This window comes from Castanea sativa, chromosome 6, assembly GCF_040712315.1.
Source record: "Castanea sativa cultivar Marrone di Chiusa Pesio chromosome 6, ASM4071231v1".
NCBI classification, from domain to species: Eukaryota; Viridiplantae; Streptophyta; class Magnoliopsida; order Fagales; family Fagaceae; genus Castanea; species Castanea sativa.
Genome location: NC_134018.1, coordinates 50,950,187 through 50,965,833, shown reverse-complemented (window position 1 = coordinate 50,965,833; position 15,647 = coordinate 50,950,187). Strand labels below are relative to the sequence as shown.

Here is a 15,647-nt window from a genome sequence, read left to right as displayed (position 1 = left end):
AGAAGACGCAAGAGTCTGTTCACGTTCACAAAGTGCTTCGAGTTTTTGAAGCTTTTCAAGTTGTGTTTGCTGTGTCCTTCTCAATGATAAAGCAAGAAAACTGTGTAAATTGTTTCCTAACTGTCAGTGTGAAATTCAGAAAAAGAAAAACATAAGGACAGATGTGCACGTAAGTGTAAACACTAAAATTCTTTTAGATAATAGAAGTTATATGTTGAATCACGAATGAATTATAGCAAGCAAAATTATTTTTATTACCTATGAGCATTGAGGATTTAATCTAATAATTCTTTCTGTTTGATGTTTCTTGTTCTCTGAATGATTTTTGTTCTCTAAAAAGAAATCATCCACCCGGTGGAATAGTTTAAGAAAGTTAAAATTGATCTATATATAGGCCTTTTTTTAATGTAAATCGATGATTTATTACTTTATTATGATTGTTTAATACTATCAAACTAAGACATCCTCTTTAGGCCAAGAGACCCAAGACACTAATAGGTTTCTTTTTCTTTTTTATGTGGTGGGAACCAAGTTCCTTATTAGAGGACTCTTCTAGATGATTGTTTTTTGACTATCAAACTAAAAAAAAATCAAAACGTTTCTTTTTTATTTGGGTTGAGAATTTAAAAAAAGAAAAAAAAGAAGCTAAACTAGAACCCGCGGTACATGTGTTACCGTTAGGTCAAATTTACAACGTTTTTACCTTAATTAGTAGGTGTTGTATGTTTGCATTGGCTGGGTTTTGGGAATGTCTCTGGGCTGTACTGGAAGATTTAACCAAATAACTTAAAAGGATTGAAGTTATTTCCTCTCATGGCAGCAGGCAAAACATAAATGAGGAGAGAATTGGGCAGATTAGTAACAACTTAAGTCCACATATAAGTCAAGTCCAACTGGCATACTTGGGAGACCCACAATAATGAATAATCAATTGTTGATTAATTGGTCTTTCAGATCCATGAGAAATTTACCAATCACTAATCTGATGGATACATTGCGGAAATCATCATTATCAACATCCAAGGCACTACTACTGGGACCATTTGGATCATTGAAAGTTTTAACAAGATTACAACAAAAGAATGCAAATGTTACATCTAAATGTATATTTTCTATGTCAAATTGGTGCTACTGTAGAGGTCCACTGAAAGAATTAGTTTCAGTGAAAATGAGATGGGATCAAACAAAGAGCCAATTCAATCCTATCGGTCGTGTCTGAACCTCCGCTTAACCCTCATTTTTTACTGGTATTCTTTTCATAAATGAAGTGTCTAGGCTGTTCAAATAACAAGTTGTGGACCAAAGAATTTGCCAATCCGAAAAGCTGAACCCAAGAAATGAATTTTATAGCAATATGATGGATTTAGCTTTACATAAGCCCTTTCATTTTCCCACTTCTGATTCAGCAGCTTCCTTCTGGTTGCCGTTGCTTTCATTGTTGCATTGCATTTCAAGTAACTTCTGTTGTTCTTCATCAGTCTCTTGTGTTTTTACTTCCTTTACATCTTTAGGCTTTTTGCTTGTAGACTGCTGATACAAAACCCCACCAAGCATACAAATCAAAAGCCCCAATGTTCCCACAAATGTCGAATGCTTGTCCCAGATAACCAAATTAATCACAACAGTCAATAGCTTGTTCACTATACCAAGAACAGTAAATCCTGTGGCAGATATTGCCCTCCGGCAAGAAAACCCAAAGAAAGAGATGGATAAACCAAACAAACATGATAACCCCACTGGCAAAACCACCTGAAAAGAGTACCAATCCGTCTCATCTGTGATTTCATGCTTTATCTTCTTCAATTCACCCATTATAAGCAGCTCCAAAGGAAACAGTAGGAGAGCCTCAAGATTGTTGTACAGTACAAGACCCCATGTATTCAAACCGATAGTCATGACTACATGCTTTATGTAAACAAAATCTATGGTCATGCTTACCAGGTATGCTAGAGCCCAGCTATAAGCCATGAATGTGAACTGGTAATCTGTTAGCACATAAAGTACACTTCCTCCAAAGATAGTAGCAAGTGACATCCATGTTCTAATTGATGGCCATGGCTGGTGCAAGAAGAGGGTCTCTCCCACTGCAACAAAGATGGGAACGGCTGAACGGAAGACAATGAAGGTGTCAACATTGGCATGTAGAAGGAGCTCACTGTTGGTGAAGAGAGAAAGATAGAATATAATAGCTGCAGGGAGGAAGCGCCACATGGTCAAAAGGTCAAGCCTGTCATACTCAATTAACTTAAGCCAGCCACAAATGAAGACCCCAGCTGCACTTGTGAAGTATTGTAGAGCAGTCAATGCTCCAGGATAAGGAAATTTCATGACAGCCCATTTATTTATGATAGATAGCAAGGATGCAGATATGCAGTACCCAGCAGCTATACCATAGACTGAGACTTGCTGGAGTAAGCTACTGTACCAGTTTGTTTGAATTTCACCTGAGGGAGTAGGAGCTTCTGGACTTTTCTGGATGTCACTAACTTTAGGATTCTCCGCATCATTATTATTATTAGACATCTAAAAGAGAACCAGAAATTCTAGTTAGTCAATGTAGCAGAGATAATATTCCAATCATGGGTTCTAAATTCCAGAATACTAGACTCCATATATCATGCAACAAAAAAATAAAATAATTGCTAGCCAACCTCCTACCAATGATTTCATATCTAAGAACTATTCAGTTGTACCTAGGAAATAGAAAGCCGGTAGTTGAGTTGTCTATAAGTAATTCCAATGACAAAAGGCAACCAAAATTGGAGAAGGCAATATCACTTAACCAGAAAAGTTTTAATGCTTCATAAAATATGCAACAGCTCAACAAAACATGATTAAAAAAGCCACAATTAGACATAATCAAATTTGTTATCATCATTATATGGAATATTTAGATAGTTGATATCTATGTTGGATAATTTTTTTAAATTATTGATGACATCTAACTCCCTCAGTCTGTGTGTTAAGGGTCTGTTTGGATAGAACTTATTGCTGAAAACTGAAAACACTGTAGCAAAATAATTTTTAAATGTGTGAATAGTGATACGGGACCCATTTTTAATAAAAAAATTGATAAAAAAGTATGTGAACAGTGCGCGCACAATACGCGCACAGTGCGCGCACTGTGCAAATGTCCCCCGCAGCTGCAGCAGAAACCAAAAAAAAAAAAAAAAAAAAAGCAAAACGTGAACGCAGCAAATATAATCTGAATCCAAACGCCCTCTAAGGGTCAAATATTTTGTACACATCTGGTTCCAAGCCTAGAAAAAGGAGGAGGGTTTCAATAAGTTGACAGCCAGCATAAAATTTAGTCTTTTAATTATGAATAGATCCACTACAGATACAAGTTGACGCATCCCTACAAGCAATATGTTGCATTGGATCCTAGATGCAGTGAAAAGTAGGCAAGGACATATCCAAAAAAAAGTAGGCAAGGGTTTGCCAGGGTGTATACATGTGGCCACTCGTTTCTGAGGTGAGGAGACGGGAGGGTATGGAGGAGTAAGATAAATGGTTGGAGATCTGCCAGAGGAGGCAGCGCTTGAGGAAGAGAGACTCAAAGAGGGAGAGAGAGGAAATGGGGTTTTGGCTTTTTGAGAGGGCAGCTGAAATTGCACCACATGTGGCCACTCTTGATTACTCTGTTGGGAATCCATATTTTACCACCAAAAGCTTTGGGATTAAGGCTTGGTTGTTGTTTGATTGGTGATATCCATGTCTTAAGAGTTCAATGCTTCATACCTGTTGCAATTTTAAATCTTTTGGCATAGTATAATATATCTATCCCCCTACTGCAGTTGGAATGAAAAGAATCTAACAAAATTATCAAGACTGAGCATTCCTCAAACTAACCTAGAAGAATCCTATGGCTCGGACTTTTGATGCATGACTATTAGCTGCTGGTAAAGACTCAAGCCTCACACGCAAAAGAATAACCTGACCAGTACATTTTCATATTAAAGTCTCTACATTGAGGAACAATACAACCAGACCAGTACTTCATAATAACTATTTCTAACAGGGCTAATCCTGCTCTAAAAGATAATTTGTACATACTAAGCAAGGAATGGCAAACACACAAACATGTGCTTTGAATTTAACCAGTGATTGTTCTGAATTTACTAACCATTTATGAGCATTGTTGTTAAAGGTTTTGAGTAAACTATGAAATTAAGTCTCGTTTGGAGAGGCATATGCAAGGCAGTTCTTAAGTGATCAAGTCTCTGTTTATGAGCACCACCAATCCTTCTAACCCAAAGGCAATACAAATCATTCCATAAGAATCTTACTCATATGGGTAAGTATGAATATATATATATACATTCACTTGATTCCAAAATCCACCATCAGATTTTATCCATGGACATGGACACATTCATAGCAAAAAGACATCTTGAAAGGAGAGTAAAGCCTAAAGGCATTTTTAAGGAAGGCATAGCTTTCCAATGAGCTCCAGATCGCATGGGATTTTCTCTTACCACAGTAATGGGGTGGAGGTGGAGGGTGAGTTGTGGATTCAAGATTAAGTAGGTATGTGTAATTTACCAAAAAGAAATAAAGGTAAGGTGGAGCTTTCAAACTAAAATTCAGTCAAAACAAAATTCTCGCATCACTCACCAGCAACCTTTAGGTCCTATTGTTTCCAACGGAGATGTTTAAGGTTCAAATCAAATTCCCCACCCCCCCCCCCCCCTCCCCCAATTTAAATTGCACCAAAAGAACATCACATCACTCATGACCACCAATACACACAACAACTACAATCGCAGAAAGGCCAAATGAAAATCTTTTAGAGCTGCATAATGAAGTTATATTAAACATACACATCATCTAAACTACATAACTAATCCGTATCTCAGGAAACTCTATTTACAATTATCAAGTTATGAGAGATGATCTAACTTAAAAATAAAAAAAATAAAAAAACTTTACAAAAGCCGACGATCGTGATTATGACCAATCAATATCACAATACTCCCATCCATTTACATTAAAGCCGAAAAACAACCACAATCCAACCTTTTGCCACAAGCAACCAATCACATTCAAAACCTCCAAACCCAATTGCCCATAAACAACAGAGGCATATTCAAATTCACTAAACCTTCTACCCTCAGTTTGGTACTCTGTATGGCATAGAATTTGATCCAAAATTCAACATATATATATGTGGAATTGCAACAAAAAGTAAAAATACAAGGGGTAAAAAAAAAAACACCCACAATCAACAATTGGCTTTGACGATAAAGAATTCGATAGACACCCACCACTCACCCTCTGTTTGGTAGCATAAAAACGTCAAGAAAGTGAAAGAAAATGAAGCATTGAAAGGCAATAAGTATGCCACATTTTTTATGGCTCGAAAACTGTTAAAAACTCAAACTCAACTCAATAGAACTATATATGCTTGGATTAGACTTTTAGAAATCCAAGTTCCTATTTTTATTTTCCTACGCTTTCTCGGCAACCAAACAGATACGAGAGAACATAAAAATATAAGAATGCACAAGCATTTTCAGATCAGAAAATGAGGGATAATGAAAACTTAAAGAGAGAGATTACCTGGGGGTAGAGATTTTGTGGGAGATCTGAAGTCGGCTCTGCCGGCCGTCGATTCGGTCGATCACACAGATTTGTAGTGGCCTGATTCTAAAGCTTAAGAGCTGTAAACAGTAAAGGAAGCTTAAGATTAAGATTGACGGTGGGGTGCTATCTGCATTGTTTACTTATAATTAGGTTGGTTATTGCATGAATTCATATTTTGGGGTGTAAAGTGCAAAAAATTCTCATATTTTTTGGCTGGATTCCCACTTTTACAATACTCTTTTCTTCTTCTTTTTTGATTGTTGGGTTAAGATTTTTTTTTTGATGTAATTGGGTTAAGACTCTTTTTTTTTTCTAAAAAAAAAAAATTTGATATCGGTTGGTTTAAGACTTAAAACTTAAAAAAGGTTCCCAAGGTAAAAAAAAGAAAGGTTGAAGAATTCTAAAATGTTTTTTTTTTAAATAAAAATTAATTCTAGGGGGACTTTGTATCTTGCTTGTGATTAATGTTTCCCAATTTTACCATAAAAATATAAGAACTTATTACGAGTAGATCTTGTATTGACTTGCACCTATTTTTAGTGATCAATCCATTAATTTAGGAGTGTAACAAATTAAATCATATATTCCAAGGATAACAAATTCAAAGGGAAATTTTATTTTAAATATAATGTATATATAATAGACTAATGTTTGATTTTGCTACTTTTTGAAATATCATGATTTAATTTATTATTTTTTAACATTTCAATGTTTATTTTATTACTTTTGAAATCATGTGTTTTAATTTTTTACACCCCTAAATTATAGGTATAGGGTTTTAATCTTAGTTGTTAACATATGATAATAAGTTATTTAATATATTTAAAAAAAAATAAAAACAAAAGTTATATTTCAATAAATAAACAAATAAGCCAATATAGCCTAATACAAATGTCCCAAGCAAAAATTAGTGGCCCAATACTGCAAACAACTGGCCCAAATGAACCCAAGACTATTATCCTTATCTTTTTCTATGTCTATGTGTTTGAAGCAGTCATGTCATGCAAGCCATTTGGGGGAATTTAGGGAGATTTGGTTGAAGGGTGAAATAGAGATTTCCTCCATACCCCTCTGGGCTTAAAAAAAAAATGTAAATGGGCTTGCAAGACTGTGAGCCCAAGAATAATGTTCCGTGCAAACCAAGCGCACGTTGAGAACTAGCAAAAGCTGCTAAAAACGGCCAAAAAACACAACCCAGTATAAATGCTTGCCCATTTCCCCATTAATGACAATTGAGATATAACTTCAAATTTAGTAGTTTCAAGGTGTCAATCCTTTCGGTAACAAACTAAGACTACAATACTCTTGGTGTGATGATTACTCCACAAATACAAAGAATTCTCTCTCCCTTCCTCATTACACTGCCCCAAACTTACTCCGATTTTTTTCCAAACTATTTTGTTCAAGTCTTAATTTTGCTTTCATTGGCCATTTTATCCCCCTACAAGAATCCATATCCAATTATGCATTAAACATCACTAAAAAACTATTTTGTCTATTTTATATAATTACATAATTACTTTAATAGTATATCTTGCACATGTGTATAGGACAAAACTTAGGTACAATACATTAGATGATATTCCTTAAGTTCCCCACTTAAAATTGAGTCATGTGGCTATTTAACTAAAAAATATGCTTCCATCTCATGAGAAAAAATCAACGTGACAAAATTTTAAGAGAAGAACTTAAAAAACAACTCCTAAGTACTGTACTTAAATCTTGCCCATATATATATGTGTGTGTGTGTATCCCCCCCCCCCCTTCTCTCTCTCTCTCTCTCTCTCTCTCTCTCTCTAAATTTCTAATAATATATAATTGGCAATTACAATTAACAAGTAGAAAAATGATAAAAAATGGTGTAGATTTTGGGAATGATGTTGGGGAGGGCGAGAAATGCTTCAAAACATTAAACAAAATATTATCAAAGAAAAGGCTTAGTTGTTGTTTCATTTTTTGAATTTGGTATCAAAAAAAGGACAATTCTACACTCTTTAGGGCTAAAAAAAAAGGACAAAATTCATTAGCTTATGTATATTGTGTATGAGTGAGTCATTAATTTCGTGTATTACTGTTGAGCAAACTTATTTATGAGCATCTACCAAACTAAATTTGTATCACCTCTGATCAAGGTATTCCTCTTACAATAGATTTTGGATTTTAAACCTTTTTATTACGTACAATTGAAACTTTAATCCTGAGATTAGTTTTTATGATTAAGATTATGCAATGAAGTTCTAGAACCCTAGAATAGAAGGGCTATATCCTGAAAATGAAAAGGTTTATATAGCATTGAGACCGTTTTATCGCCAAGCACAGCAAGATCATATCAACATCAATTGTCATTTGATTCTCAAATATTATTTTAATATTTTTATTCTTATACACAGCATTGTATGTTGCAGCCTGTTGATGGTTTTTTTTTTTTTTTTTCGTACTAGCCTTGTTGCCATATTAAATGTGTCATTATATTTTGGTATTCTTGAACATTTCATTCTGGCCTTGTTACCATATTAAATGTGTAATATTTTGGTATTCTTGAACATTTCATACTAGCCTTGTTCCCATATTAAATGTGTCATTATTTTTAATGTTTTGTTTATAAAATCTTTATGAGCAAAGATTTGCTGCAAACATGTGCATAGGAGTTGCTATGCAAACAAGATTAGGTGACAACTTATGAAGTGTTGATGCCTATTTTGGCAAAAAGGCTCAATGACAGAAGAAGCCCAACAATGTAAAAATGGTGAAAAAAGAAGAAATAGCAAAGTAAGAAAAATCATTAAGCTCGAATGGCAGGAATAATGATACACAGGACCACAAAATAGTAAAAGGGCCTTAAAGAAAGCAAATGGGTCCAAGGGAGCCCCAAAGAAAGGAAGTAGTAAGTCCATGGGAATCATAAGAAGTAGAAAGTACGCAAAAAATGGGCCGGAGGATCCCAAATAAAGGGATTAGTAAATGGGATTGGTCCAAAGGTCAATAAACACAAAAGTTAAGGACAATTGGGCCGGGGAAGCCCAAAAGATTAAGCTAAAAGCCCATGAGAATGTAATAAGTAGAAAAGAATGAAATGGGTCGAGGATGCCCAAGGGAATAAAATGGGCCAAGGATGCCCAAGGAATAGACTGGGTTGAGGAAGCCCAAAATGATATGAGAATTGACCTAGCAAGAATATTGGGCAATGTAAACTAAGGGGAAAAGTAATACATGGGACTGGCATGACAGGCCCAAAGAAGGCACAACAAACATAAGTTAAACAATATCATGGTAGAAATGATGCAGTGGTGTGGCAAGAATATCAGTTAGCCCACAAAGCGGACGTAAAAGGAGACAGTGGTTGAATTAAAGAAGAAAAGGCTCATACCCAAGCGATACCCAGTCTAAAGAAGAAACGAGATGTAAAGAATGAAGACCCAATGACTTATCCACACCACAAAGAGTTAAACGAGCAACAGAACGCGCAGTAGGAATAGACAAACCCGCAAGCAATGGCAAATGCGTGAACACCAGATAAGCCATGGACTCATATGGGAGTGGAGCACGCACAAGGCTCAGGCACCACCCACTTGTACCCAGCCAATGCAAGGGTGATGGGCTATAGGTCAAAAATAAGAGAGGGTATAGTCTGACGGTGGGAAGAAGGGGGGAAGCTTATTCTAGGATTCCCACTAAGAATAATGATCCATAGGCCCATAAAATAGTAAAAGGGCCTCAAGGAAAGGAAAACAGGCCCAAAGGAGCCTGAAGAAAGAAGTAGTGAACCCATGGGTATTATGAGAAATGAAAAGCAAGCAAAAATGGGCTAGAGGAGCCCAAAGGAAGGAACTAAGTAAATGGGAATGGTGGAAAAGCCTATAAACCCCAAAGTAGAGAATATGGAAATTTGGGCTGGGGAAGCCCAAAAGACTTAGCAAAAGCCCATGGGAAGGAAGGATTGGAATGGGCCTGGGATGCTTAAGGAAATGAAACGGGCCAAGGACACCCAAAGGAATAAAACGGGCCGAGGGCGCTCAAAGAAATAAAATTGGGCTAAGGAAGCCTTAAAGGAATGGAATAGGCTAACGAAGCCCAAAACAACCTTAGCACAAGCCCAACAATAGTGTTGGGCTACTAGAACCAGATAAAGGAAAAGTATACAGCAGGCACAAGTCAAATGACAGCATGACAGAAACAATGAGGCGGTGTGGCAAAGGTGCCAGCCGACCCACACAGAAAATAAAAGTTGAAATGAAGAAGGAAAGGCCCATGCCCCAAGCAAGACCCAACCCAGGGAGGAAGTAAGGTATAAAGAAAGGAAGCCTAATGACTCATTCACGTCATAAGAAGTCAAGAATGAATAGCAGAACGCACAGCAAAGGCCAGACAAACCACCAGGTCGTGGCAAACGCATGAGTGGCAGACAAGCCATGGACGCACATGAAAGTGGAGCACACACAGGGCTCAGGCACCACCAACTTGTACCAAAATGTCCTGCTGGGATGACATACCACCCAAAAGAGGGAAAGATGAGCTGGAATCACTGGGTCAATGCCATAGGGTTAGTAAGAGAGAATGTCTACCCTTATTCGAATGAGAATGCCACGGAGAGCAAGAAAACAAAATAAAACTCTTTTGTCTAGGAATGGAATGGGGCACGGCCAGCACAGGTAAGTAGTGATGGCTGGGCAGCTAACAAATCAGTGGGTGGTCTGGGAAGGACGCCCATACCAAGACAAAAGCAGTTAAGGGGTAAAATAGTAAAAATTTGTCACGGTGGGCAGTATAAAAAGGGCCTTTGTTGTGCACGATGGGGGGGAATGGGTGGAAGAATAGAAGTAACGAAGGAAAAAATAGAGAAAAAGAAATAAAAACAGAGAAGAAAAAGGGAGAAAGAACATAGAGTGTGTTAGTAGGCTTGGACCAATAGGCTATTTTCTTCTCTCCCTCTAATAGCCTGCTCTCTCTCTCTCTCCCTCTAGTAAGGATTAAGGAATTTGAGGATAAAGTCATCTAGGCTCATTCTCTCAAAGTGGGTAATTTCTGCAGAAGAACTTTCTTATGAGGTTGCCCACATTGAAGAGTGGTTCCCTTCTTGGACTTGACTCCATTGAGAAACCAAGCACGGCAGACTAATCATTTTCCTTTTTTTTTTATTGATTAAGTATTAATATGATTTCCTTGTCTTTTATTGTTGTTATTAACTCTTTTCTGTCATATTTATATCACTACGTTACCCCTTTTTTTATGCATTTGGTTTAGTTTTTTTTTTTTTACAGTAAGCATATTCTTCTTATTTTTGCTATATTGCATTTGTCTGCCATAACTCTTTTATAATAGCATCCTCTGCCGTGGGTATGCGTCCAAGGTCACAGCAAAAGGGTCTTAGCTTGTGCACAAGTTGGGCTGGGGTGTGTTGCAGCCAAGCCAAGCCAATCTCGACTCCCTTACCCAAAATTAGTGGGCCATGATGTGGCAAGAGATAGCCTAGCCTAAAAGTTACAAAAAGGCCCACCATAGTCTCAAAAACGACGTCACCTGGGATTTTCACTAGACATGCGTGAGTAAAACGATGCTATTTCTCATTTAGTGAAATGCCATCGTTTCAAGCTCTTTTGAACCAAAGTAACCGTTGCTCTTGTGACCGTTGGAACAGTGACCATCTTGCTTCTTCTCTGAATATGTGGTACCACTTTCATTAACATGCTTGGCATTCTTATCAAACTCAAAGGCTAGCACATTTGAGTTAATTATTTAGCTTTGATTCGTTCTAAATCTCTAAATCTTGGGGCTTTGCAAATTTAAAAAAAATAAAATGGTCTTGTTTTTTACTGTGAGGCATGGTGAGCATAGTTGACCGAGGTATTGCCATCAAGGGACAGCAATGGCAACAAACGGTGGTGGAGAGAGACGAGTGCTGGAATGACAAAGTGAAAGATGAAGGTGACCTAAATGCCAATCTCCATCCCACTTTATGGTGAAGTGGTTTTTAGTTTTCCTCACCAAGCTATAATAGTGACATTCTGCCCCCCTCACTAAATAAAAAAATTCACGTTTGTTTAGCATAATGTTATAAATTGGTGTCTGTTTTAGTTTTTCCATTAAAAACTTAATGAAATATTTTAATATCGACTTATTTTAGCTATTTATAATTAAAAGAAAGCTTGCAGGAATCTCCATTCTAAGTCCCACAACTTATTCCAAAAAAAAAAAAAATCCCACCACTTACCCACATCCACATGTTGTCATTGCCTTTTCTAATAGAGATTAAATTGGGTCAGGAGCTGGCGTAAAAGGGGTGGTTTACGCCAGCCAATCCTGACCTGACACGTCAGCAAATAATCAAAAACACATTTTTTCTCTCCCTCTCTCCTCTTCCCATCTCCCTCACTTTCCAAAAAAATTGAAGGCCTGAGACAACGTTGAAGGAGCCACAACCTCTCTTCTTCATATCTCCCTCTCGTCTGCAAAATCCTCGGAAAGCCTGCAAATTTTATAAAAAAAATATTAGCAGTTTCAACTAGCAATTTTACTTCAAGAAAAATAGAAGACATACAAACAAGAAATCACAGAAGGAAAAAATAGAAGACATAACCATGAGTGAAGCCTCAAGCAAATGGGTCCTCCATAGAACCTGATCCATTGGTGACATGGTTCCAAGCTTTGCACCCTTGTTCAGGATCTTAACCATGCTCATAAGGCTTGATAGTTGAATCACAGACATGGTATCAGCTATAGTTTTCACAGCGGCAGGACCTTTCCCAATCTTCAGTTGATCCAAACTCTTTATCACAAGCTCTCTCAAAGGCCCAATCTTGACCAATAGAAGAAATGCCAAAACACCCTCAACAAACAAAACCAAGAACAACAACTGAATCATTTCTCTCCTTCAACAAAGCAAGCCTTGATTTTTCTTTCTCTCCAATGCCAATTAATATTCACAAAAATTTATAAAAACCCACTTCACTAAAACAAGTTTTAAGCTTAAAAAAATGAGGTTTTTTCCAATCCATAGATTTACAGACCCATCCATTAGCAAAAAGCAAGAAACTTTCTTGCAGAGACCCATTTGCTCTTTCTAATTGGAACAAGAAAAACACACACCAGAACCATATCAGCAGTAAACAAATGCAAAAGCCTTAATTTTCCTAAAATGGGTTGAGGAAATAAAGGAAACCCACTTCAAAAAACCTGGTTTTACCTCAAAACAATGAGGGTTTAATGCCACAGATATGTGCATTTAGTCATATGTAGAAAGAAAGAAAGAAAGAAAGAGCAGAGACCCATTTGTTCTTTTAATGGCTTTTTTGTTAAAATTGATTTGGTAATTTTGGCTTGGGGAGTAACGGGGTTGTATATAAGCCAATTGGTTTTTTCTCATTTGCTTTTTTTAGGCCAAAAGGTATTAAAGGGGCCAAATGAAAAGAACGTAGAAATTACTGGGTTGATTTTTTTTTTGGGTGGATCTGAGTTTGTGGCATGGGTTTCTCACTGTATTTTTTTGTGAGTTCCATTGATGGTTGGTTTGGGTGCGTGAAGAGCTCCTTTGCTGGGATTTTTTAATAAAATTTGCAGGCTTTCAGAAGATTTTGCAGAAGAGAGGGAAATATGAAGAAAAGAGAGGCAGTTGCTCCTTCAACATTGTTTCATGCCTTCAATGTTTCTGGAAAAGTAAGGGAGATGGGAAGAGGAGAGAGGGAGAGGAAAAATGTTTTTTTATTATTTGCTGACGTGTCAGGTCAGGATTGGCTAGCATAAAACATACCTTTTACACCGGCTTCTGACCCAATTTAATCTCTTTCTAATATCACGTTCCAATGCAGTGCCTTTTTATTTCCAAGTCTCAGTCATCAAACTTTATCTGCTTGAAGTAGAGACGCTTGATTTGAATAATCAAGATGAGAGTTTCAGATGGCAGCACTGGAGCTTCGTCTACAATATCTCCACGTCTTCTTTTTATCCTTCAAAACATTTTATTTTACGGTAATGTGTTCACACTTTGTTACACGTGGGCTTGGAAACCGTCTATTTGTTAAAATTAAGAATTTATTACTAAAAACACAATAACAAAATATTTTTTAACGAGTAAAACACTATTTACGAATACTACTCACTCACTTTTGTGTTTTGATGAGTCCATAAACAGACAAACAGTACCAGTGACCAGCCAAAAAATGCAAACGGAATTTCAACGCCCAAAACTCATCTCAAAAACGCATGCTTTATCTCAAATAGGAGATTTCTTTTATTTTCATGCTACAACAAATTCTTTTGTAAAGTATGACATCGCCACTCCAACTTTTCCTCACATCACACTGCAGCACTAAGCTTTGATAACAATCAAATTGAATAACTCCACAATGAAACCTCACTGTCAGTTCCCATGTTATCTCTATCACACCAATGAGGCGGTGGAGGCAACAACATCCCCTCTGCCATATTTCTCAACAACCACGGCATGTTAAAAATCGCCTCCTCATCCATAAAAACTACACTTTCCGGCTCTATCTCTGCCTTCGCAGCCACTGTCACTGCTGTTTCCGCCACTGTCACTGCTGCAGCTGTATTTTCTAACCTCCGCCTCAAGTCATCCCCAGAAACACCGTCCAACTCTACTGGCCGAAATGCCTCAGCCGCCTCCAATGCAGCCCGCTGAATATCCTTTGCCGCTGCTGAAGCTGGAACCGGGAGCCTCCACACCGAGTCAGCAAAATTGAGACAGGCATACCGGCTGCGGAGCGCAAGTGCTGCCACATCATGTGCACGCGCCGCCATTTCTGCGGTGGGGAAAGTCCCAAGCCAAATCCTTGACTTCTTATTTGGCTCACGTACTTCACAAACCCATTTTCTTGAGTTCTTCCTTCTTACTCCGCGGTACACTTGGTGTCTTGTTTCCTTGAACTTCTTTCTCCCATTTCGTTTTTTAGGATTCTTCGAAGCCAACATGACGTCCTTACATGACAAGTTCACCATAAGAGCATTGTCCATATGTCTTAAGACTCCTTGTTTCTCAGTACTTTGAGTTTAGTTAGCTTGTATATTGAAGTAGTAGCAGTAGATAAATGTAAGCAAAGGATGGTGTTTGTGTTTGTGTTTGTGTTTGTGTTTGTTGAAGGGAGTAAGAACTAAGAAGAATGAGAGTTGGACATCTAATAGACGTTAGGACTTGTACAATACGCTATGGAAAGAACTAGAGTGTGATAAGTACACGCGCTTATAGTGATACGTAAACACGCTTATTGTGGTAAGTTGCCAGGCTGTGAAGTTATCTGGAATGGAAGATATTTGTCAGCAACGTCATACCATACGAAAATTCGCCACGTTACTCAAGTGAATGATTATAACAACTGTGTAAATTTTTGTGGTGTTAACGCTTCTTTCTAATAGGATATTTGTAACAGTTGGTTTTCTTTCTGAGCCAAGTGAATTGGGGGTATTGTATGGTGACACGTGGGAAATTTGTCCTGTTCAGGATTTTGAGTGAAAGTGCTTGGGCATAGTTTTGCCGTAGCAAAAACGTAGTATGTGTTGTGCGGGTGAGAGTGTGTTTCTACTCTCTATATTGAATGGAATATTTATTTGTATTTGCTGCACTATTTGATTTTATATTCCTGTTTTTTCTTTTTTCAATTAAGTTGTAACTTGTGCTTATGTGTGGAAACATTTAATAATAGTAATAATGAATTGTCATCTCAAGTTTCACATTAAGAATTATAAATAGTTCATTTGACACTAAAATTAAGAAAATTAAAATAGACTCTTAGAGCAAATAAAACTACAATTAGAAGTTAATTTTGATTTTGATTGTGTTTTGAATTTAATATATTATTGATTTGGACAAAATTTAGCTACAAATTTTGTTGTAACTTAAGATTACAACTCTCACTAAATAAATTAATATAGCTACATAAGTTGAAAATTTAACTGTAAAATTGCATGTTCTTTCTATTTTTAAAACATGTTAAATTCCATGTTAATCAGATGTTATTTATTATTCGATTCATAAACTTATTTTTTATGTATAATTTTAGACTACAAAAACTCGAAATTGAAACATTTGATTAATAAACGTAGTTTGTAAT

The 15,647-nt window shown here is 36.9% G+C and overlaps 2 protein-coding genes across 4 annotated transcripts; both read right to left on the bottom strand.

Moving 5' to 3' along the window:
- Positions 1-899: 899 nt before the first annotated feature.
- On the bottom strand, positions 900-5,725 carry LOC142638228 (GDP-mannose transporter GONST3). Of its 3 annotated transcripts, none has more exons than XM_075812247.1 (2): positions 5,563-5,725; positions 900-2,523 (listed from the first exon to the last, which is right to left on the bottom strand). In XM_075812247.1, exon 2 carries the CDS (start codon positions 2,521-2,523, stop codon positions 1,384-1,386), a length of 1,140 nt encoding a protein of 379 aa, XP_075668362.1. In that variant the 5' UTR covers positions 5,563-5,725; the 3' UTR covers positions 900-1,383. The 3 variants fall into 3 exon arrangements, with proteins under 3 accessions (XP_075668362.1, XP_075668363.1, XP_075668364.1); XM_075812248.1 differs by lacking the exon at positions 5,563-5,725 and adding an exon at positions 5,275-5,461; XM_075812249.1 differs by lacking the exon at positions 5,563-5,725 and adding an exon at positions 3,853-3,926.
- An 8,039-nt stretch (positions 5,726-13,764) lies between these two features.
- LOC142641241 (dehydration-responsive element-binding protein 1A-like) lies at positions 13,765-14,616 on the bottom strand. The gene has a single exon (XM_075815641.1). The coding sequence runs from the start codon at positions 14,551-14,553 to the stop codon at positions 13,906-13,908; it is 648 nt and encodes a 215-aa protein (XP_075671756.1). The 5' UTR covers positions 14,554-14,616; the 3' UTR covers positions 13,765-13,905.
- Positions 14,617-15,647: the final 1,031 nt, after the last annotated feature.

Coding starts and splice junctions, on each gene's coding strand:
- LOC142641241 (XM_075815641.1), bottom strand. CDS start 14,553: ATGGACAATGCTCTTATGGTGAACTTGTCATGTAAGGACGTCATGTTG.
- LOC142638228 (XM_075812247.1), bottom strand. CDS start 2,523: ATGTCTAATAATAATAATGATGCGGAGAATCCTAAAGTTAGTGACATC.